We start from the raw sequence: 24,071 nt of genomic DNA on the forward strand, positions 1-24,071 counted from the left end.
GTGGTTAAGACTCCCAATGGAGGGGGCATGGGTTCAATCCCTGGTCAGAGAAATAGTTCCCACATGCCTTAACAAAGATTAAAGATCCTTCACGCTGCTACTAAGATTCAGCGAAGCCAAATATATATTAAAAAAAAAAAAAGGAAGGGAAATTTGACATTATCAAAATGTCCACTTGGACCCAGAAATTCTAGAAATGTATCTGACAGATATGCTTGCATGTTGGGGCATCAACATATGTTATACAATTGCACTATTATTCCTAAAAACCAAGAATCGGGAAAACCCTACAAGTGATGCAGAGAATATCATGCAGCTGTGAAAAGAACAAGGAAGGACCTGCAAACCAACCCAGCAAGTCAGCAAGATCCAATGGCCAATGGGCAAAGGCAAGGTGTAGAAGCTGGATGTCTGATTATACAATTTGTGTCGAAAGTGGGGGAATAAGAATTTACTTTCCAGGACACTTCCCTGGCTGTCCAGTTATTAGGACTCCCCCCTCCCAATGCAGGGTGCCCAGGTTCCATTCCTGGTCAGGGAACTTAGATCCCACATGCCATGGGGCACAGCTGAAAGAATAAAAAAAGAATTTACTTTCCAATTTGTTTATTTGTGCATAAAGCAACTGGGAAGATTTGAAAAAAACTAGAAAAAGTGATCAGTTGTGGAAGGGGATGAGAAAATGATGGAATAGGAAAGGAACTTCTCTCTTCACCTTTGGCATTTTTGGATATCTGAGCCAAGTAAATGTATGGATTATTCAAACATTAAATTGAAAAATTATATTAGAAGCTAAAGACATCTTCAGTGTACACACCTGTTGCCTGGTGAGTGAGGAGCAGGCTCCAAGGTTTGAGAGCTGCCAGACTGCTTGTTCTGTGGTTCCAGAGTGTCAGCTACCGGCTCTGAGGGGCTGGTTTGTCTGGTCCCAGGTGTGACATCTTAGGCTTAACAGGCACCCCAGGAAGGAAAGTAAAAAGTTTAATATTGTCAGTGTTCCTAAGTTCCTATGCATTTCTCTGGGTCCCACCTTTTTTTTTTTTTTTTTGCCACATCACATGACATGTAATGAATTCTCTGTTTCTCCACTGTACCCCGCCCCATGCCCTCCCCCGCAGCGCATCATCCTCCCTAGACACTTCATTACAAGTCTGTCTCCTTCTTCTAGATGGCCTGCTCCTTGAGGAGAGGCTAAATCTCACTGATCTTGGTAAGATCATACAAGTGTCTGGCACAGCAGTTAGCAAAGTGTCAAAACTGGATAAATATTTGAAGCATGCATAAGTGAATGGATAAACAAGTGAACCAGTGAACAAACAAACATGATGGCCTGGTGTCCAGAAAAAAAGTTTAGTCCAGGGATGCAGGCATGAAACCTGGATAATACCCAAAAAATACCCATAATACCCTTTGTTGTCTTCAGTTCAGTTCAGTTCAGTCGCTCAGTCATGTGCGACTCTTTGTGACCCCACAAACTGCAGCACACCAGGCCTCCCTGTCCATCACCAACTCCCGGAGTTCACCCAAACCCATGTCCACTGAGTTGGTTGATGCCATACAACCATCTAGGGCTACTCAAAGACCACTCTCAGGATGACCCTAAGGAGCCAGTTTTTTGGGGGTTTTTTTGTTTGTTTTTTTTTAGGAGCCAGTTTAAAAGGACTCGTGGGGGATTTCCTGGTGACACAATGGTCAAGAACCTGCTTGCCAATGCAGGGGACAAAGGTTTGATCCCTGCTCCAGGAAGATCCCACATGCAGCAGAGCAACTAAGACCACGTGCCATAACTACTGAGCCCTAGAGCTATAATTAGTGAAAACCATGTGCCTAGAGCCTGTGCTTCTCAACAAGAGAAGCTACCATAGTGAGAAGCCTGTGCACTGCAAGGAAGAGTAGCCCCCACTTGCCACAACTAGAAAAAGCCCATATGCAACAATGAAGACCCAGCATAGCCATAAATAAATAAATCGCTCTTAAAAAAAGAAAAAAGACTCATGTGGGGACTTCCTTGACAGTCCAGTGGTTAAGGCTCAACAACAACAACAAAAGGACTCATGTAAGAACAATGTGGAGAGAGAGGGCAGCCAGGCGAGGTGGCCCAGAGGATCAAGTGGGGTGGAGCCATGACACCCAACAGACACTTGTGAAGATAAACAGACCATAACTAGGCTACCAGTCATCTCCCTCTGTGGGTACAATTTCCATCCATCTTCATAAAGTGATTATGCTTCCATGTGGTGGGCTTAGGTTTAATTACGAGGACTGTGTTGCATGGAGAGAAGGAGGTAAAGAGGCCTGAAAGGGTTGGGTGACGGCGAAGAATGATGAGCAAGCTGAAGAAGCAGAGAAGACCTTGGTGGGAAGAGAGGAAGATGATGATGAGACCTGAAGAAGAGATAAGAAGAAAGAGAAGCAGGTAAGACCGTAGAGACCAGAAAGGAAGGCAAGTAGGAAAGCAGGTGCCTTCAGAGGCTCCCATGACTATCCACATGCAACTCAAACTCAGCTCAACCCCAGAACCCCATGGGCTCCTGTCTGAATGCCTCTCATGCCAGCCACAAGGACCTGGCTCCTGGAGACACTGTGTCATGGACTTCACACCTCCCTGCCTTCCCTCAAGCTATTCCCACTGCCTCTAGGAGCTAATTTTTTTTTAAAAATTATCTATTTTTAATTGGAGGGCAATTGCTTTACAATGTTGTGTTGGTTTCTGCCATACATCAACAGGAGGAGCTAATTGTAACATTCTTCAAAAGTCAGTCAAGGGTGACTTCACCCCAGGTCTTCCCTGACCACGGAGTCCTCTTCTGTTCTCCAAGCACAGAAACACCTAAGGGCAGCTGGGCTCAGTGAGCACTTTTCTGGGTTTCTGTGGTGGTTGATTTCCTTGTTTCTCTCTCCTCTTAGACAGTGAGCTTCCTGCAGGCAGAAGCTTTGACTAATTTCATTTTGCAACTCCAGTGTGCAACTCTAGGCTGGCCCCATAAAAGATGTTCCATGAACATTTGTTGAAAAGAATTGCAGCAGAGGAATTCTGCTCTCCCTAAATTTTTGAATTACAAATAAAATCCTGGACTGTATCGTCACAGCATATTTAAGAACAAAACTATTTTTAAATCATGAAAGCACACGTTCTTGCGACTTCTCTGGTGGTCCAGGGGTTAAGACCCTGAGCTTCCACTGCAGCGAGTGAAGGTTCTTATCCCTGGTCAGAGAACTAAGATCCCACATGCCACAGGTGTAGCCAAAAAAAAAAAAAAAAAACCCACAATCTTGACTGACTCCCCTGTGGCTCTCAAGGATATGATTTCTCACTCTGACGTGACCCAACGGGTTCTTACATTTCAGGCCCGCTTAGGGAATTACCAGAAGGAGCGGAAGCCAGCCTGCAGGGGTTTGTCTATAACCTATGGGTTCTCTATAACCTTGCACGAGCTCCTCTCACTTCTCCGTGGCTCAGCGTCCCCGTCTGTGATATGGAACAACAATACCAGGATTACAAGACTCTGGTAGATTAAAGGAGTTAAAAATGCAGTGAGTGCCCCCAGGACTCTGCAAGCTCAGAGTCTTAAGCATCGTGAAACGTGTGTCTTCCCTCCTGTGACACCTGTATTATTCACTCAACAGAAACCGGTCCCTTACCAGGTGCGCGGCCGGACGCCCGGCGGGAGTTCACCCTGCACTGCAATCCTTTTGCAGGGGAGCGCACCCCTTAGGCCTGCTTCCATCAGATCCTGAACTGAATGAATGCAAGCGGTAAAATGAGAAAAAGGGCACAGCTATCAGCGTGGAGAGGCTTCCTCACGCCGCGCTCCTTCAAGGTGTGGCCTCGGACCAGCACCCCCGGCATCACCTGGGAACGCGTTAGAAACCCGGGTTCAGTGCTATTTTCCCGGGGTTGTGGGGACAGACTTGCGGCCCAAGTCCTCGAAGGCCCCTCGCTGGCGGGAGCCGAATCTCTGGCGGCCCCGCGACAGAGTCCGCATACTCGGCTGTGTTCAAGCGGCAGCCCGCGCCGGGCTGGAGCTGGTTACGCGACACGAATAGACAGGCCCACGGCCTTTGCCTGGGATGTCCAGGTAACCGAGGTGACCAGCTAGCTGGAGTTCCAGCGCCACCTGGCGGTCAAATATAGGACCCTCCCGCCTGGTATTCGAGAGTGAAGGGACACAGGTCCCTGGGGCCGCTCACTTCCTCAACACCCTCCACGACAGTAAGACCCCGAACAGCTCCCACCACTCGCCCGGGAACTATCGTTCCCAGAGGACACAGCTGCAGAATCCAGGACTCCCACCGGAGGCTCCAGGACCTGGAGAAAAGTTTTGCAGTCCCTCGCAGTTCCCCTCCGAGCCACGAGACGGCGCTAGCCATGGATGTTTTCCCAATTTCCTCTCCGCGTTCAAACTCCGCGCCTCTCTTGCTCAAGAAACATCGATCTCGCGAGATTTTGCGGAAACTTACAGAACCGGAAGCAGCCTCCAGATCTCTTCCCTTCTGTGGCCATCGCTGAAGCGCCGGCGGGTAAGTGTTTCCCGGGACGAAGCGTATAATCCACAACCATCTGTTCACGGACACGGTGGCTTTCGACCCGGAGTGCCCCAGTACTGTTCCGGAGGCCAAGTAGCAGCCAGAGAGGGGGGCCAGGATGGTCTTGGCTTTTCTCCTAAGCTCAAGGGCTGCCGGGCCGGAGGAAGGAGGAGGAAAGAGGGTTTTGAGACTTGGAAACGGGAGCTGAAGGGGAGAGAGCCTGTGGCGATGGTGTCTAGTCTGGGCAGAATAGTTTCCTAAAGAATGGTCTTGGGTAGTTTCTTGGTAAAATTTTCAGGCCTCGCACGCCCATTGGAAGACTTGGGACCCGAGTTCTGTGCGTTTTCCAGGTTCGGGATATAGGGCCTGATTTCATTCATTTGGGAGGAGACTTAATCTGCAGGCGCCGTTCCGTAGATTAACGTTGATTGGTTTTTCTGAAACGTGGTAATACGTTTGAATTGAGTTGTCAAGTCTCCTTTACCCTAGTTAACAGATATAAGCACTGTCTTAGCTTTCTTACGCGGTAATTACGGAGTTTGGGTTTCCCTGGTGGCTAAGACGGTAAAGAATCCGCCCGCAATGCAGGAGACCGGGTTCGACCCCAGCATCGGGAAGATCTGAAGAAGGGAATGGCTGGTTAGGCACTCTAGTGTTCTTGCCTGGAAGAATTCCATTAACAGCGGAGCCTGGCAGGCTACAGTCCGTGGGGTCACAAAGAGTCGGACACGACTGAGCGACTAATACATGGAATTTGAGAGTGTAAACAAAAAGGTTAATTCCAATAGGTCTGTGGGCTATGGGAAATTCTTCTATTCTGTAATTAATTTTAAAAATCCCAGGGAGAAGGCGAGGGTGGGATGTTCAGAAAGAACAGCATTGAAACAAGTATACTATCAAGGGTGAAACAGATCACCAGCCCAGGTTGGATGCATGAGACAAGTGCTCAGGGCTGGTGCACTGGGAAGACCCAGAGGGATGGGATGGAGAGGGAGGTGGGAGGGGGGATCGGGATGGGGAACACATGTAAATCCATGGCTGATTCATGTTAATGTATGGCAAAAACCACTACAATATTGTAATTAGCCTCCAACTAATAAAAATAAATGGAAAAAATAAAATAGTGCAATCAGAAAAAAAGATAAAATGAATAGCTATGGCTATTTGAATAAAAATAAATAAATAAATAAAAATTCCAGTAAAGCAATTCAGCTCAAGCAGGTTTTGAAGTTAATGTGACAGGTTTTGTGAGCATTGTAAACTTTCAAGATGAAATTGTTGCAGCTACTTGTTTGTAAACTGAGTGAGATTTTGGTCCTTTAAGGGTTTACACCTCTTTTAACTTTTTATTTAGCCAAAATGAAGTTCAATCCCTTTGTGACTTCTGACCGAAGCAAGAATCGAAAGAGGCATTTCAATGCGCCTTCCCACATTCGCAGGAAAATTATGTCTTCTCCTCTTTCTAAAGAGCTAAGGCAGAAGTACAACGTTCGATCCATGCCCATCCGAAAGGATGATGAAGTTCAGGTATGTGCCGGTTTTCAGGTCATCTTGTCGAACATCCTGCACTTTATTAACAGACTATGGGTTGAAACGTAAACTGCTTTTTTCACCGTTACTCTTTGGTGAAAATCTGTTGTCCCAAGCATCAGATGCAGTCGTGATAAAACAAGAAAGATGGTTTGGAACCAGAACATTGGCTTGGGATTATCTTTTTCTGGGTATGTTTGGTCATTAGAGAGGCATTTGAGAACCAGTAAACAAGTCTGTGTCTAAATCAAAATTCAGATACACAAGTTCCAGGGAACTAGCAGTCTGGGTGTTAAGACTGCACTCCCAATGCAGGGGACACGGTTAAGTGAGAGCTTCCATAAATTCTAGCTGTAACCTGCAGCTAGTGATTAATAAAAAGATTTAAAGCCATCTCTTAAGCAGCTTCCATGTTACCAGCATTTCATGAGGTAAACAGCTGTTTTTCGCTCCTGAGCTGGTGCTAAAATTGCTGGTAGATTTGAGAGGCCATCTTCTGCTTCCAAGATATTTTAATCTGAGAAAGTCTGTGATTGGGAAGAAGCATCTATTCAGAAACACTGTGGCTGGCTGAGGATCATCAGGAAGAGAATGATATGATGTTGGTTAACCTTTGGGAGAGAATTGGCCTGTTCCTGAAGTATTAGCTGCTGCTCATGCTCTGGCATTTAGTTGGACCCTTTAGTAGGTTGTGAATTTAAATACTTGTGGCCTTTTCCCTTTGAAGTGACAGTTTCCTTGTCAACTGGTACCAAAAAACAAGGTGGGCTTGTTGCTCATTTTTAACCCTGAAACAAGTCCACCACTGCTGGTGGCCCATCAGTTGTAGAGATGTACTGTCCATCACTGTAGTTTATATGGGGCATAGTTTACTTGCAGGTTAGTTGAAGCCAGAGAGGGAATTACTGGCACATTTCCATTGACCGTTAGGTCTTTCAAAATTGGAAGGTCCTGTATATGTATATGATAGAATGAGGTTTACCTGATTCATAGATTTACTGGTTTACAAGTTTGATGTTCCTTTATCCGCATATATGTTACTTCTGAATTTGCATTTAGGTTGTACGAGGGCACTACAAAGGGCAGCAAATTGGCAAAGTAGTCCAGGTGTACAGGAAGAAATACGTCATCTACATTGAACGAGTGCAGCGGGAGAAGGCTAACGGCACAACTGTCCATGTGGGCATTCACCCCAGCAAGGTGGGTGTTTTTGAGAATGCTTGAGATGGGAGAAAGAAATTACAGCAATCGCTCACAAATGTGACTGCTTGTTTACAGAAATAGATTTTAGGTGTTCTGGAAATCAGTCTTAAAGCCAGTACTATTTTTTTCTGAAATCAAGGTGTCTTTAACAGTTATCCTGTATGTATGTATATGTAATGTACCTTTTCCTTAAAAAGTATTGGTAAGCTGATTGATCAATCTAACAATGAATAGATCTTAAAATCTAGGAAATAGGGTAATGTTTAGATGCTATGGAGGCCATACCCTGTGTATTAAACAGAATTGAGTAAGCTGTAAGGAAAGTAGGTCTTAAGCCATTTGCAGATCTAGAGCTCAGAGACTAGATTCATTGATAGAAGATACAGTCTAATTCTCCTGTCCTTGACTTCAATGTGGATTCTCCAATACTGCTTTCTCTTGAAAGGTAATAAATGCACTTGGTGCCTGTTCAAATACTGAGGTGTTGGTTTTTTAAGATCTTGAGTTGGCACCATAAATCTAATCTTGAGACTACACAAAAGTCGAAAGACTAATACATCTGTTGCTTTATCTTTCACTTGGAATTCACAGCTACCATTTTCTTTCCCTTCTTCCTACCCCTCCAGTGGATTACAAACATCAATGACAGAGTGCATCTCCTAAGAGCAAGGGCTTTCCCACTCTACTACAATCTTATTTTTGCCCCTAGGACTGGATCAGCTGCTGTCAAGGTCACCAATACAGTGTTTTCTGAACTTAATGTAGTGTTTGACACCATTGATCTCTTTGACTTACCTTCATCTCTATTCCAAACACACCTCAATATCCAGTTAACAATTTTGCATTTCAACTTGGATATCTAATCAATATCTCAAACCCAACATGTTTAAACTACTGGCTTATTTTATTCGTGAATCCTCTTGCTCATAGTAGTCTGCTACCAACACTGTGTGACAGGTCTGTCCTTCTCAACTGCTTAGGCCAGCATGTCATTACTGATTGTTGACTGCTGTCACATTATATTCCAGAATCCTGTCTGCTTGTTACCGTCAGCGTGGCCTACAAGGCTCATCTCCAGGGACTTCCCTGGTGGTCCAGTGGCTAAGACTGTGCTTCCAGTGCAGGGGGCACGGGTTCGTTCCCTGGTTGGGGATACTAGATCCCGCGTGCCACAACTAAGACCTGGCGCAACCATACAAAGTTCACTCAGCAGCTGCTACTTGGTTTCACTCTCCATATTCTAGTCTGCTGGCCTCTTTACTGTTCCTGTAACTATGCTACTGTGTGGTGGTTGGCAGCATCCACCTGGCAGCTTCACAGAATTGGATATTCTGTTTCCTAGTCTACTGAAGCAGAATTTGGGGGTGGGAACAAGGGGTCTATTTTAACAAGCCCTTCAGACACTCAGATCTGAGAAATACCTATTAAACTTGGAAGTTATCCTGCCTCTGGACTTGAATGTTTGCTGTTCTCTTTGAAACACTTCTGCCTTTTCAGGTCTCTGTTCAAGCCCTTTTCTTGGGGCCTGCCTGACATTGATAACAATTTAACCCCTTTCCTCCAGCATTTCATCTCATTAAATATAACCTCCATGGTAGTCGAGATTGTCCTTTGGTCACTATGCTGAATCCCCAGATCTTGTTCACTGCTATCTTCTTCCTTCCTTCCTAACACTAAAATCTTCATAATCTGGATACCTTTAGTGACAAATCTGTTGGAATTTAATTTCCAGACTTACGGGACTAAAGATACTGTGGAAATAAAAATGTGTATGACTTAATTAGCTTATAAAACTGGGGTGAGAGGAGTGGAACTGTTGAAATACATTGCAGTAGAAGCAGCTGGTTTTTATCACAGGAGACGTGAGAAGAACCACCAGTGCCACACTGCCTTCTCTGTGGGCTGAACATTAGTGAACATTTAAGTCAGGTTTGTTTGGGGGTAAAGAATCATTTCTAGCACTTAAGCAATCCACTCCCACAAGTGGGAGACTGAATGTTGGACCTTCCCATGTGTTCTGTATTGGTGATTGTTTAAAGCTTATAAAGGTTTTTTTTTTCTTATTTGTCTGCAGGTGGTTATCACCAGACTAAAACTGGACAAAGACCGCAAAAAGATCCTCGAACGTAAAGCCAAATCTCGCCAAGTAGGAAAGGAAAAGGGCAAATATAAGGAAGAAACAATTGAGAAGATGCAGGAATAAAGTCATCTTGTCTACAACTTTCATTAAAAACTGTTAAAATGAAGAGTCTTTATGTGTGGTGCTTTGGGACAAGGCCTGGTTGGTTTTCAAGGAAGTTCTGGTGATGTTAGCTGTCTAGGGGCAGACCATCCTTATCTGGTGGCTTGATTCCACTAATGAAAAGTACCGTTTGGAAAAAGCTGGATTTTTAATCAGTTTTGAACACCTAATAATATTGGACTAACATAGTAATTTTTTAAAATTTTCTTTTTTTTAAAAAAAGCAGGAAGAAGCAGGTTAGGGATGCAGCGAAATACCCTAGTGCCCCTTTTACCACCTTGTTTTCTGCACTGTTGTTGAGTGAATGGTGTCAGGCCAAAAGATCTTTAACTTAAAATCTGAGGGCAAAAGTACTCACCTAAAAAGCAGCTTCTCCGAGAGAAGGAAGTGATGCAGTGCAGGATTAGTTGTTGGCAACACTTGTGCCGCCGCCCTTCCTCACTTTAAGCATATAAACGTGCTTTACGTGCTGGAGGCGAGCACTTACTTATCTTGGAGCCTTAACAACAACGTAGGGAAAGAGATGACCAATTTTGCTGCCGCCAGAGGCCCTAGTCGGTGTCTGCCTTAGCCAAGGTCACACCTCGACCTGTCCCAGATCTCACCTCGAGAACTTCACCGCGTCTCCGTCGAGAATATGGCCCGCCGGTGTATCTTTGAGCGCTCCCTCGGGAGGGGCGGGGCTTCCTGTCGGCGCGGAGCTGCTTCCGGCGCATCGATCCGCCCGGAGCCGCTAGCGCTCTTGGGCAGGAGGGCCCCGGACAGCTCGCGACCTTGTGCTCCTGGTTCATCTCTTTCTTCTTCCGGGCCTCCCTCTCTTGCAAAAATCCCTAGCTCGGTCTCCTCCCCCGGCCTGGCTCTTTCATTCAATCAGGGGAGTAGGCGGGTCCCGATTGCCGAGAGAAACCCGCGGGCAACGGGGCGAGGTGTTGCGGAGTTGGGACTCGGGACCACACAAAGGACCTGATGCCCGAGCCAGGTCTTCAGGAATAAGCGGGAGGTTGTTTTATTTAAGGTGCAGGGCACTGTGCTAAATGCTTTACCCACATTATCACAACTGTAGTGATGTAGACTAGCATTCTCCCCATTCTATTGTGGAAGCTGAAGCCTCCGTAACTTTGCTCCGCTTATTCAGTAAGTGATGAGTCAGAAATCGACTTCCCAAGCCTAGACTCAACCATACCTCTGCACTGTCTCTGTACTATACTGTAAGCCGACTGACATATTCTTTGAACATCTTTTGTTCAGCTCTGTAATCGTGGGCCCTCTGAGGGGATACAGCGAGATAGAAGCCCAGCCTCTGTCTTCTAGGTTGTATACACCTGAACCAGTTGACTAAAAAGGCAAAGCGCTCCAGTGAGTGGTGCCGGCTGTTCAGAGGAGGGACAGACAGATGGCAATCAGAGTGCGTCAAGAAGAATGCTGACCTGAGCTGGGTGTGATTTGGAAGATCAATGGAAGAACATTCCAGGTCGGGGGCAGCCAAAGCAAAGACTCACAGGTGAGTGAGGAAGGAGGATCTTTCCAGTTTTCTGTGAACAAGCTCATTTGTCAGTTACCCCACCAGAACAGATCACACCAGGAAGCTGGCCGCCTTTCTTTGGGCCTCGTTTTTTTCATTCTGCTTTAGAACAGGTGTTGAAAACTCAGTTAACTACAGGGGTGGGCTGTTAAGGTGACAAAGTTAGTAGCTGGCTTAGAGACTGGGAAGCCAGAGAGTGTGGACTTTCCAAAAGGATCTACTGCCTCTCCCCTGGAGACAGATGTTGCCAAGTCAAACAGCTCCCAGTGTGACTGGATCGTCCCATTTTTCAAGAAAGCTAGAAATCTAGATTTTTAAATGAACTCCCCAGTCTGTAAATATAGGTAACTCATCCAATTAAAAAAAAAAAAAAGCAAACAAACACTGGGTAGGCTAACCAAAATATGTCTATTAGCCAAATGTGACTCTCTGGCTATAGAATTTCATGGGATTGGGTAAGGACCATTTCGCATGTTGAAGACTGAGATTTTTCCATCTGAATTATTTCCAGCCTGTCTTCATTCCTTTATAGGATGGAGACCAGACTCTTCCTTCCTGTGTAGTTCGCTGAGGGCCTCAAATAGCAGCCAGAGCAGCCAGTTTCTGAGAGATGCTGGTTTCAGTGAGGAGTCTAGGAGCTCTTCCTGGTTTGCATTGACCATCTTGTGGTTTCAAGTGTCTTCTAAGGACGTAGGATGATAATACATAATCCTTGGGAAACAAAGCCCCATGTCAGTGATTATATGGGACTAGTGGATGAAACCTTTTTTTTTAACTGAAGGACTTTTGAGAGCCATTAAAATGTCCGTTTGCATTGAGAATGTGGAGTTCAGGTTTAAAGAGTATTTTACAAACATTCTGTTTCTTTGATTTCTAAAATGCATATTTTTCACATTTTAAAAATCTGGATGTGTTCATTTAATGTAGGGTCTCTGTTTTTCCTGTGAAAAGAAAATTGTCATTAAGTCAGCAGTTTCAATGTCAGAAGTGTCTTTAGAATCAGGAATGTCATGTAGTTAACCAATGATGCCAAGCAAGGAAATCCGAAATCTTTTTAGTGGAGGACATTCAGGACCGGGAATCAAGCTTTGCTTAACTGAGACTCTTGCTCAGAGCTTTTAAATGTTTCCATCTTTCTCTGCTTCTTAGGATTCTGCCCTGGCCCTCGGGTTTTCATCTGATGGCTGGCATCTTGGGGATCTTGTTTTCGTAAGATTGTTGGAATTCCTGTGATCATCATATGAAGGCTTCCCCTGGCCTCATCACATCCCATATCCTGGAGTTGTCCTAAGGAACCTTGGTTTAGACACCCGAGTATCAAGTTCTCTTCCGGAGGAATTCTCCAGTCTTGGTGGCGTGTGGACCCCATTTGGGGTAACTCTTTGGCATGATAATCTGACACAGCTGTCTATCCCCAGGTGTAATTTGTCCATTTTTGAAAACTGGCCCTGCTGCCTCTTTTCAGAACCATTAACCCTGTACCTGGAAGTGTCTCCTAACCTTGGGGTGCTCAAGTTCAGTTGGACACTCTGCTTCATTCTGGAAAAAAAATATGTGGGCTCCAGCTCAGGCAGCATCAAGACAGGCCAGGCCTGCAGACCCTCCAAGAGGACAAAACCCCTCTTCCTCACTGTAGAGCTGGATTCATCTTACTGGATGTGAGACCTTTCCTCTACCCTGTTATCTTTTCTTCTGTGTGATAATCACATGCTCACATTCAGTCATGCATGTGGGTATGCCTTTTTTCCCAGAACCTCCATGGTCTCTTCCACAGTTCTGCTGCAGCTGCTCCTCAGCCCAGGCCCCAAGGCACAGCAATCCCTGTGGAAGTAGATGATGTCATCTGGGGAGGCAGCAACATTTGAGGATCTGACCAAAGACTGGAAGTATTAGGAAGCCCCTCAGAAGGACTGCAGCAGAGGCATAATGCTGAACAGTTACGAGAATGTGGTCCCTCAGGGTAAGGACTCAGTCTTCATTTACTAACCCTGTGTACAACTGACAGGGAAAAGTCATCATTTAAAAAAATCCCAGGACTTCCCTGGAGGTCCATTGGTTAGGACTTTGTGCTTCTACTGCAGGTGGTGCAGTTTCCATCCTATTTGCCACAATTAAAGATCCTGTATGCAGCAACTAAGACTGGGTGCAGCCAAAATAAACAAATACTTTGAATTTTTTTAAATAAAATTCTGTTGACATGCTCTTGTTTTGAATGACCCTAGTGGGCTTTCTGGGTATTTTTATTCTGTTCCTGCTTTATACCAGCATGCTAGTATCTGTCTTCCATATCTTCAAAAATCAGATGAAAGAATTATGGGGAACCTTGGCGGAAAAGTGTTCCAGGTGGCATATCATGAAATTCAACTTTGTTCGCTTCTTTCTCCATCTCTTTAGGAGACTTCTTAGAATTCTCCATGACACCACAGAGAGCTGGAAATAATCCCCCTGGTGTTTCAAGTCCAAGTGAAACAGAAACGGACATAAGTACCATGAGAGAAAAGTTTCTCACCAGCGTGACCAAGTTGGTAGAAAGCAAAAGTTACAACAGCAAGGTATTTTCCAAAGAAAAGTACTTTCAAACAATTAAGGAAGTCAAAGAAGCTAAAGAGAAGGGGAAGAAGTCATCACGTGATTATCGCCGTGCAGCAAAATATGATGTGATTTCTGTAGAAGGCACAGAGAAACTCATAGAGGCTGCTCACCGAGAACGAGATCGAATACGGTATTACGTACACAAGGAAGAGTTGTTTGACATCCTTCATGACACACATCTCAATATTGGCCATGGCGGGCGGACACGCATGCTCAAGGAGCTGCAAGGCAAATATGGGAATGTCACCAAAGAAGTCATTGTCTTATATCTGACTCTGTGTAAACAGTGCCACCAGAAGAACCCAGTACCCAAGAGAGGCCTTGCACCCAAGCCCATGGCATGTAAGGACAATGACTCCAGATGCCAAGTTGAAATCCTTGATATGCAGTCAAATGCTGATGGGGAATTCAAGTTCATTTTGTATTACCAGGACCACTTAACCAAGTTCATTATTTTACGGCCATTAAAAGCCAAGCAGGCCCATGAGGTAGTCAGTGTCCTGTTGGATATTTTCACAATTCTTGGTCCACCCAGCGTGTTAGAATCTGACAGCGGCATAGAGTTCACAAACCAGGTTGTTAATGAGCTCAACGAGGTATGGCCAGACCTAAAGATTGTCCTTGGTAAATCCCACCCTGGCCAAGGCCAGGGCTTCCTGGAGCGAGCAAGCCGTGATGTCAAGACCATGCTGAGTGCCTGGATGCAGAGTAACCACTCCTGTCATTGGACCGAAGGCCTGCGATTCATGCAGATGGTGAGGAATCAGGCCTTTGATGGTTCCTTGCAGCAGAGTCCGTATGAGGCAATGTTTGGTTGTAAAGCCAAATTTGGACTCTATTCCTCACATTTGCCCCGGGAAACCGTGGCTGTTTTACACACAGAGGAGGAGCTAGAAATTGCTGAAGAACAACTGGAAAGCAGCCTCTGGGTCAGGCAGGAAGAGAGGGCTGAGGTTGGAGCAGACCGGTCTGACATGGACGAGGACGTCGATCCCACACCTCTCGAAGCCTCGGAGCCCAGCACCTCCCAGGCGGCCTCAGGTCTCTCCCAGTGAACAGACATCTGCTGGTGGCCTCTGGGTGCCGTAGAGCCACCTGAGAGCTGTAGCCAAGACCCCAGATGAAAGGAGTGAAGGCCGCTCTCTCAGGAGCGCTGTTCTTGGTAGTCCTGGGTCAGAGGGGACGGTGGCTCCAGTCTCTGATCTCACCTGCCCTAACACATTCCCACAAACCTGGAGGCTTAAAACAGAACTTTGGGGACTTCCCTGGCAGTCCAGGGTTGAGACTGTGAGCTCTCAATGCAGGGGGAGCAGGTTTGATCCTTGGTTGGGGAACTAGGATCCTGCATGCTGAGGACGCAGCCAAAATTTAAAAAAAAAAAAAGATTAAAAAAAAAACTTTCTTCTCAGTCCTAGAGGCCAGAGGTCTGAAATCAGGGTGTTGGCAGGGTTCATTGCTTCTGGAGGCGCCAAGAGAGAATCCATTCCAGGCCTTCCTCCTCTCTCTAGTGGCTGTCAGCAGTTCTTGGCACCCCTGGGCTCAGAGTAGCACAGATCCAGCCTCGGTCTTGTCTTCATGTGGCCTTCTCTCCTTGGTCTGTGTGTGTGCTTCTTTTCTGTCTCTTACAAGGACCCCGTTGGACACCAAATCTGTGTAGTTGGATTTAGGGCCCAGCCTAATTAATGATTTCATCTCAAGATACTTACGTTAATTTCATCTGCAAAGACCCTGTTTCTAAATAAGTTCACATTCATGGTTGCTCAGGGCTTGGACTTGGACATATCTTTGGGGAGGGGGGGGGGGTGGTGACTGCAGTTATACTGCAATTGGCTCAGGGGTAATGAACCTGCTTGCCAATGCAGGAGATTCAGATTTGATCCCTGGGTCAGGAAGATCCCCTGGAGGTGGAAATGGCAACTCGCTCCAGTATTCTTGCCTGGGAAATCCCATGGACAGAGGAGCATGGCAGACTGCAGTCCATAGTGTTGCAAAAGTCTGACACAGCTTAGCGACTGAGCATGCACACAGTTCTACTGACTACAATCAGTGGAAGAGGATGTTTGCTTGCAGAACATAAACTGATGGGGTCTGAGCCCTGTAGAGCTGGTGGGACTGCCCTGCATGTATCAAGTATCTGTTCCTGCTCCTCAGGCACAGAACCCAAAAGATGGGGGCATCAGAGAAAAAGATGTAGTTGAAGGACAAATAATGAGAAGAACAGAGGTTGATCTCACGTGCCCCAGAGACGCCGCCCCACTAGCTGAGCTTTGTTTTCTGCTTCAAGAGAAACCTGATGTACCCACCCTGCTCTCAGAATGGCATCCACTGGGATCGATCTGCCTGAAATATATTTTAAAAATAGGTCAAAATTAAGGCATGGCTAGGGTTTGGGTCTGAGCCTGCCAGTGTGCTGTGCCTCAAGCACAGCATGACGTGATGTAGTCCTGGAACGGTCATACATTCCAGGAAGTGACCAATAGCCGGAAAACAAGTAGGGACTCCGGAGCAAATTGCAAAAGTTGGCCTGAGGTCACTGCTTCAGCCAGAGAAGAATAGAGCAAAGGCCAGTCTGGGTCACAGTTCAGAGGAAAGGGGAGGGTAATGCCCAGGATCTGTGCATGGCTGTATTCTCAAAGGCCTGAAAGAGAACTCAGCCCATCAGAGGTGTTGAGTAAGGGTTTGTTGAGTGAATAGATTCTACAGACATGGACACAGGGAAGGAGAAGGGGCCTGCAGTTTCTGACTCTCCAGTTCTTTCTTCCTGCATATCCCAGAACCATCTCAAACCATTCTGGGGGACTTCCCTGGTGGTCCAGTGGTTAAGACTCTGTGCTTCCAGTACAAGGGGCACAGGTTTGATCCCTGGTTGGGGGAGTAAAATCCCACATGTGCCTTGGCACCGCCAAAAAAAAAACAATTCTGATTGCCCCCAACTTTGGCTTCCCCTTGGGCCAAGAGCAGTCTCCTGATGATGCCTGCCTCACAGGGTAGTTGTGAAAGACAGTGAGATAATGCTTGTGAACTTCTAAGATGTGAGTTGTCCTTGCTACCTTCAGATCTTACCCTCATCATGAGAGTTGGAGATCACTGTTGCCATTCCTTTGCTGATTAAACAGTGTTAAGCTAGACATCCAGGAAATCTGCACTATTATTAGACAGGAGGTGATGTCACTCTTCCAGCTTGTCTTGGAGGACCAGAATCTCGGCTTCATCCTCGGCCAGCACCTCACATCCCCTTCCTGTATCACTCAGCTGAGCAGGGCCTGGGAGGCCCAACTTGACTGATGTTGCCCCCTGTCCCCCCCATGCTGACCTACCACCTCCTGATGGTGGAGCAAATCAGGAACCACACCATCAGCTCCTGTGGGTAAGAGGTCAAAGGAGGCACTATGCTACTGTCTTTCCCAGGGGGTGGCTGCAAATAACGGAGGTTTCCGGAGCTGCTACCTCAGCCTTCCTCTTCTGCTCCCTAGTGTTTACAGTGGAGGGACCTGGAGGAGGACACCTAGACCCAACCCAGCCTTCCTCTGTGTTATCACATTTCAGCATCTGGAGCAGAACCAGGCTTTAAGTTTGCAAATATGTTTTGTCCATATAATGTCTTTTATTTTTTTATTTTTTTTTTCATATAATGTCTTTTAAATTTAAAAGTTAATTGCCATCACTTTCAAAGCAGATTTCACATAAGAATCTGGATGTCTAACACTTCTTGAAAATTTAGAAGATCTGACCTCCCACATTTTTTGCATGGCAGCCAATGACCAAGTAGTAACCCCCAGGAGACAGTCCAGTCCTGCATTCTACATTAGTCCACCATCTAGGCTGTTCAGATTGTTTGCATACTTGTTTCTATGGTCGATTGCTAAAGAAAGGCAAATGAAGTCAATGTGAATAAAGGCCAGAAACAGACCCTTGTATCTAGGAATTTGTGATAAAAGACATTTCAGATCTGTGGGAGAGATTGTATTATTCAGTTAATGGTGCTGATCAATTATATTTCAATTAAAAAAAAAGATAGTAGTGCTGGATCATAGAGCTGTCCAACTGGAATAAAATAAAGTCTGATCCCTAAACAAAAAACAAAACTGTAAAAATATTGGGGAAGAGAAATAGGAGATTTTTGTGATCTTGAAATGGAGAAACCCATATAAGAAAAGGTTAATATACTTGGTTACATAAAAATTTTAAATATTTATGAAAAATAATGCCTTTTAAAAATTGAGAAAAAGTAAATGACAGGCTGGGAGAAAACATTTGCAACACCTAAAACAGACATAAGGTACTGTCAACTGAAAAAAAAAAATGACCTAAAAGTTGAGAATTATGTTTTTATTGAGCAGACTTACTGAGGACTTAAGCTCCAGGCTACAGTCTCCCTTAAAACTCTGAGGGACTGTTCCAAAGAGGTGAAGGAGGAGCCAGGATATAAAGGAGTTTTTGCAAAAAAGAAACCACAAATAAATAAATAAAAGGTAGTTGAACATCAAAAGATTAGTGTCAGTTAGAGAAAAAACAGATCTCTCAAATTAATGGACTTAGCACTTTTCTGTGTATAGAAAGATGCAAGAGTCTGGGCTTATTGAAATTATTCTCTTGATATGCATCTTAACTAGGAAGCAGTATCCTGTTTTTCTCCATCCTAAATCTCAGGGTGTACAGTCGTGGGCGGCTGCAGTGGCTGATGACGTGATGGCAACGACATCCTTTGTTTACTGATATGGCAGGGGACATTCTTTGTCCACAGTGCCTAATTTTTAAAGGGGTGCTTGCAAGTTAACAATGAGAAGAGCAACCAGTAGGAAAGGAGCAGGGGTTAATGGTGGGCGGAAAACAAACAGCTGTACCCTGGTGCAACTGTGGTGGGATGGAAGCAAGTCAGACTTGTCATCCAATCAGGGCTGTCCATTCAAATGGAACAGATTCAAGTGTGAGCGTTTTGTTTCTCCTGCCATGCATGTGGGAGAAGAGGCAAATGCCTAGTGATGCTGTCTTGTTTAAACAGAAACCTGACTGATAAGGAAGTCCAGTAGTGGTCGTGTTCTATATGGAACAGCAGTATTCATTTCCAGGGGCTGTCATAACCCACTGGGTGGCACAGAAATTTGTTATGTCACAATTCTGGGGTCACATGTCTGAGATCAAGATGTCATCAGGGTTGATTCCCTCTGATGGCTTGGGGGAGAATCTCTTCTGGTGGCCTCAGATGTTCCTTGGCTTGTAGGTGACAGTCCCTCTATGTCTTCTCGTTGTCTTCCCTCTGTGTGTTTCTGTCTCTGGGTCCAAATGTCCCCTTAGCATAGTAGATTAGGGCCCATCCTCAATGACCTCACTTTAACTTGATCATCTGCAGAGACCCTATTTCAAAATAAGGTCACATTCACAGGTATGGGGTGGAGGGATTAGGACTTCAACTTCTTTGGGGTGACACAGTAAGTTCAACCCATATAGCAGCAGCTAAGAGATGCAGGTTCGATCCCTGGATGGGAAAGATTCCCTGGAGAAGGGAATGGCTACCCACTCCAGTATTCTTGCCTGGGAAATCCCATGAACAGAAGAGCTTGGCAGGCTACCGTCCACAGGGTCAAAAAGAGTCAGACCTGACTGAGCCACTAAACAACAATCAGAATGACAGATTTTGTTTGTTTGTTTTTGTTTTCTTGGGTTTTTTTGGTCACACGACGTATAGGATCTTAGGTTTTTTTCCAACCAGGGATCGAACCTATGCCCCCTGTAGTGGGAGCACAGACTCTCAACCACTGGACCACCAGGGAAGCCCCAGAATGACAGTTTTTTAGGAAGTAGTTCTTAAGGATGTATGGAAACAATGTCCAAAGCCGTAGAATGCTGCTCCCCCCACCCCATTCAAATAACACAGGCAGTTTTACTTGAACAGAAAACTGAAGAAATGAGTACCAGTTACATTCTTACAAATCTTCAATATCAATTCTTGAGAAAGATCTTAATTTAATACCTTGTCCAGCTAGATTATTTGGGTTAGTTTTCTTGTTTGTTTTTTGACGGAACCCTAACCCCTGGACTGCCAGGGAAGTCCCCTTGGCTTCGTCTTATAATGCAGAAAAGTGTCTCTCCCTCTACACACACACAGGAGGAAGGGAATGTTGCCATATCTTCCTGCAGCTCCTTTTGTTCATTATTAAGACTTGCATTTTTTAAGGCTAATCTCTGGAATTCCATTATGAGGCCTCCAGAACTCAATTTTACCAGGAAAAATAAATGAAGAATGGGCTAAAGATGATTCGACATAACAGTCAAGTAAGGTGGTAGTGGTTTAGTCACTCAGTCGTGTCTGACTTGCAACCCCATGAACTGTAGCCTGCCAGGGTCTTCTGTCCATGGGATTCTCCAGGCAAGAATACTGGAATGGGTTGCCATTTCTTTCTCCTGGGGATCTTCCTGACCCAGGCATTGAACCCAGGTCTCCTGCATTGGAGGCAGATTCTTTACCATCTGAGCTACAAGTGGCAGAGTGAAGTAAAGATCTGTAGCATTTCCCGCCCCCCACAGACTCAAGCATGTAAACTTGATATGTAACTTTGAAGGAGTCCCTTGAGCTTCAAGCTCACCGGTAAATTGGGATGATAATCCAATTGTGATCAGGTTTGTGAGAGAGGATGGGCATGGGGGAGGGGCTTGTTCTCCATCCAGTTTAGGGAATTTTCACAGAGTAGAGTCTCACTCAGAATGACCAGTCAAACTAAAGCAAGTCCCTTCCTCAAAAAAAAAAAAAAGATTTGGAGGCAGGAAAGCAGCCAATGTGGGCAAGTCCCATCCAGGTCTGTGTTGGACTGGGCCCTCCCTCCCGGCCTTTGCCACCCATGTGCCCACAAAGGTTCAGTGCCCTCTGTTCACATGCCCACCCGCATTCCAAGCCACAGGCTGGTCCTGGAGCCCTGGGTCAGGATACACTCAGCCCTTCAAGGTTGAGCACCCCTTGGTTCTCTTCCTGCTCCTGGGGTGGTTCTGGAGTGGAGTGGAGAGAGCAACTCTGGTTTTGAAACACGCTTTGCTGTGGTCAGAACACTTAACAAAGTGTGTTAAGTGATCCTACTCCTTAACAAACTTGAAGTGCATTGTTGACTGTAGACAGAAAGTTGTATAGCTAATGTCTAGGATTTAATCATTTTGCATAGTCAAAACTTTATACCCCTTGAATGGTAGCTCCCCATTTCCCCCTCCCCCCAACCCCTGGCAACCACCATTCTATCTCTGCTTTTGTATGTTTGACTGTTTTATGTTTTGGGGTTTTTGGGCCGTGCTATGAGCATGTGGTGATTGCAGCCATGAAATTAAAAGACACTTACTCCTTGGAGGGAAAGTTATGACCAACCTAGACAGCATATGAAAAAGCAAAGACATCACTATGTCAACAAAGGTCCGTCTAGTCAAGGCTATGGTTTTTCCAGTGGTCATGTATGAATGTGAGAGTTGGACTATAAAGAAAGCTGAGTGCTGAAGAATTGATGCTTTTAAACTGTGATGTTGGAGAAGACTCTTGAGAGTCCCTTGGACTGCAAGGAGATCCAACCAGTCCATCCTAAAGGAGATCAGTCCTGGGTGTTCATTGGAAGGACTGATGTTGAAGCTGAAACTCCAATACTTTGGCCACCTGATATGAAGAGCTGACTCATTGGAAAAGACCCTGATGCTGGGAAAGATTGAGGGCAGGAGGAGAAGAGGACAACAGAGGATGAGATGGTTGGATGGCATCACCGACTCAATGGACATGGGTTTGGATGGACTCTGGGAGTGGGTGATGGACAGGGAGGCCTGGCATGCTGTGGTTCATGGGGTCGCAAAGAGTTGGACACGACTGAGCGACTGAACTGAACTGATGAGCATGTGGTATCTTAGTTCCCTAACCAGGGATCGAACCCGAACCCCCTGCATTGCAAAGAACCCACACCCCTGCCTTGCAGAACTTATTCTTAAACACTGAACCCTTAGGGAAGTCCTAAGGGACTGCAATACACCAGGCCTCCCTGTCCATTGCCAACTCCTGGAGTTTACTGAAACTCATGTCCATTGAGTTGGTGATGCCATCCGACCATCTCATCCTCTGTCGTCCCCTTCTCCTCCTGCCTTCAATCTTTCCCAGCATCAGGGTCTTTTCAAGTGAGTCAGTTCTTCACATCAGGTGGCCAAAGTATTGGAGTTTCAGCTTCAGCATCAGTCCTTCCAATGAATATTCAGGACTGATTTCCTTTAGGATGGACTGGTTGGATCTCCTTGCAGTCCAAAGGACTCTCAAGAGTCTTCTCCAACACCACAATTCAAAAGCATCAGTTCTTCGACACTCAGCTTTCTTTATAGTCCAACTCTCACATCCATACATGACTAGTGGAAAAACCATAGCCTTGACTAGACGGACCTTTGTTGGCAAAGTAATGTCCCTGATTTTTCATATGCTGTCTAGATTGATCACAGCTTTTCTTCCAAGGAGCAAAAGTCTTTTAATTTCATGGCTGCAGTCACCATCTGCAGTGATTTTGGAGCCCAAGAAAATGAAGTCTGTCACTGTTTCCACTGTTTCCCCATCTATTTGCCATGAAGTGATGGGCCCAGATGCCATGATCTTAGTTTTCTGAATGTTGAGTTTTAAGTCAACATTTTCACTCTCCTCTTTAACTTTCATCAAGAGGCTCTTTAGCTCTTCGCTTTCTGCCATAAGGGTGTTGTCATCTGGGTGTCTGAGGTTATTGATATTTCTCCCGGCAATCTTGATTCCAGCTTGTGCTTCCTCCAGCCCAGCATTTCTCATGATGTACTCTGCGTATAAGTTAAATAAGCAGGGTGACAGTATACAGCCTTGATGTACTCCTTTTCCTATTTGGAACCAGTCTGTTGTTCCATGTCCAGTTCTAACTGTTGCTTCCTGACCTGCATACAGATTTCTCAAGAGGCAGGTCAGGTGATCTGGTATTCTCATCTTTTGAAGAATTTTCCACAGTTTGTTGTCATCCACACAGTCAAAGGTTTTGGCATAGTCAATGAAGCAGAAGTAGATGTTTTTCTGGAACTCTCTTGCTTTTCTGATGATCCAACAGATGTTGGCAATTTGATCTCTGGTTCCTCTGCCTTTTCTAAATCCAGCTTGAACATCTGGAAGTTCATATTTTGCATATTAACCCCTTATCAGATATATGGTTTGCAAATATAATATTTTGAGAGAAGATGGGAGACTCAGATTGATGCTTTAGTGACTATTTTCTACTTACAACTTTGTCAAAGCTAGCCTTATATTTCGGAGACGGCAATGGCACCCCACTCCAGTACTCTTGCCTGGAAAATCCCGTAGACGGAGGCGGTTGGTAGGCTGCAGTCCATGGGATCGCTAAGAGTCGGACACGACTGAGCAACTTCACTTTCACTTTTCACTTTTGTGCATTGGAGAAGGAAATGGCAACCCACTCCAGTGTTCTTGCCTGGAGAATCCCAGGGACGGGGGAGCCTGGTGGGCTGCTGTCTATGGGGTTGCACAGAGTCAGACACAACTGAAGTGACTTAGCAGCAGCTGGAGCAGCAGCCTTATATTGTGGAATAGAATCTGCTTTTTTTTTCAGCTCTAGCGGAAGAAGAAACATTTTCTTTTGTTATTTCTGAGACGCTTTTCCCAGTAGTTTTTTGAGGCTACACACTGGAATGTCATTAGTTGGCACTGAGACCAGAAGGGGGAGGTGTCTGAGAAGCTCAGCTTTAAACTCTTGCTTCCAATTTATTCTGCAGGCTTTCTGGACATGTGTGCCACTGACAATTAAAGCATGGTTCACCAAGGTGAGCTTCAGCACTAAGGTAACTTCAACCAGTTACCTCTGCACAGTTATTTTAACCTTTTCAGATTTGGTGGCTTTGGGTTGTGGAATATTGAGGAGAAAGGTTTTATGGGGAGAGGAGCTGTTTTTGAATGTGTGATTTACACATCTTTCCTTTGTAGAATTTTTATAGAAATTGATTTGAAACCTGAGCTACCTTGAAATGTAAAAATAAGAACCCTCTGTTGTTCAAAAGTTAGCCAACGCAGAATAGGTTTGTCCCCAGAATCTTCTCCTGAATTTTGTTCAGAAGTCTGTTCCTTTGAATTAGTGAAATTGGTTTCTGTTTTCGGTTCCTAGTTCCACTTGATTGCTGTTATCTTGGCACTACTCTTTGTTTACCCAAGTTCTGACATTTTTACCCCAGAATTAATTACCCCAGATGGTCTGCGCTGCTGTGTTTTCCAAGCAAACAAAGTGAGCAGGAAATATGGACTTCCTGAGCCTGCTGGCTTTCCGCTTTAATATGAGGCTTTGCCTTTTACAAGCGTGTTTATTTTATGTCTAATTTTCTTATTTATAATTAACTATATATATAATATGTTTTATTTATATACACACATACACACACACACACACACACACATGCGCAAGTATATAGGTTAGATCTAATTCTATTTTCTCT

General features: G+C 45.2%; 2 protein-coding genes across 4 annotated transcripts; both read left to right on the forward strand.

Moving 5' to 3' along the window:
* The first annotated feature begins 4,232 nt into the window (after window positions 1–4,232).
* RPL26 (ribosomal protein L26) lies at window positions 4,233–9,506 on the forward strand. Its single transcript, XM_043474583.1, has 4 exons — window positions 4,233–4,521; window positions 5,882–6,054; window positions 7,117–7,257; window positions 9,335–9,506. Exons 1-4 carry the CDS (start codon window positions 4,374–4,376, stop codon window positions 9,461–9,463), a joined length of 591 nt encoding a protein of 196 aa, XP_043330518.1. The 5' UTR covers window positions 4,233–4,373; the 3' UTR covers window positions 9,464–9,506.
* A 153-nt stretch (window positions 9,507–9,659) lies between these two features.
* Window positions 9,660–14,792, forward strand: KRBA2 (KRAB-A domain containing 2). Of its 3 annotated transcripts, none has more exons than XM_043474562.1 (4): window positions 9,660–11,003; window positions 12,174–12,682; window positions 12,776–12,984; window positions 13,419–14,792. In XM_043474562.1, exons 3-4 carry the CDS (start codon window positions 12,951–12,953, stop codon window positions 14,669–14,671), a joined length of 1,287 nt encoding a protein of 428 aa, XP_043330497.1. In that variant the 5' UTR covers window positions 9,660–11,003; window positions 12,174–12,682; window positions 12,776–12,950; the 3' UTR covers window positions 14,672–14,792. The 3 variants fall into 3 exon arrangements, with proteins under 3 accessions (XP_043330497.1, XP_043330487.1, XP_043330505.1); XM_043474552.1 differs by having other exon boundaries at window positions 12,799–12,984; XM_043474570.1 differs by having other exon boundaries at window positions 12,174–12,398; window positions 12,799–12,984.
* Window positions 14,793–24,071: the final 9,279 nt, after the last annotated feature.

This window comes from Cervus canadensis, chromosome 1, assembly GCF_019320065.1.
Source record: "Cervus canadensis isolate Bull #8, Minnesota chromosome 1, ASM1932006v1, whole genome shotgun sequence".
NCBI lineage: Eukaryota > Metazoa > Chordata > Mammalia > Artiodactyla > Cervidae > Cervus > Cervus canadensis.

Bases quoted from the DNA above. Each gene is read 5' to 3' on its own strand.
- RPL26 (XM_043474583.1), top strand. From the start codon at position 4,374: ATGTTTTCCCAATTTCCTCTCCGCGTTCAAACTCCGCGCCTCTCTTGC. The intron at 6,055-7,116 runs GTATGTGCCGGT...ATTTGCATTTAG, and splicing joins GAAAGGATGATGAAGTTCAG to GTTGTACGAGGGCACTACAA. The intron at 7,258-9,334 runs GTGGGTGTTTTT...ATTTGTCTGCAG, and splicing joins TGGGCATTCACCCCAGCAAG to GTGGTTATCACCAGACTAAA.
- KRBA2 (XM_043474562.1), top strand. From the start codon at position 12,951: ATGCTGAACAGTTACGAGAATGTGGTCCCTCAGG. The intron at 12,985-13,418 runs GTAAGGACTCAG...CCATCTCTTTAG, and splicing joins CGAGAATGTGGTCCCTCAGG to GAGACTTCTTAGAATTCTCC.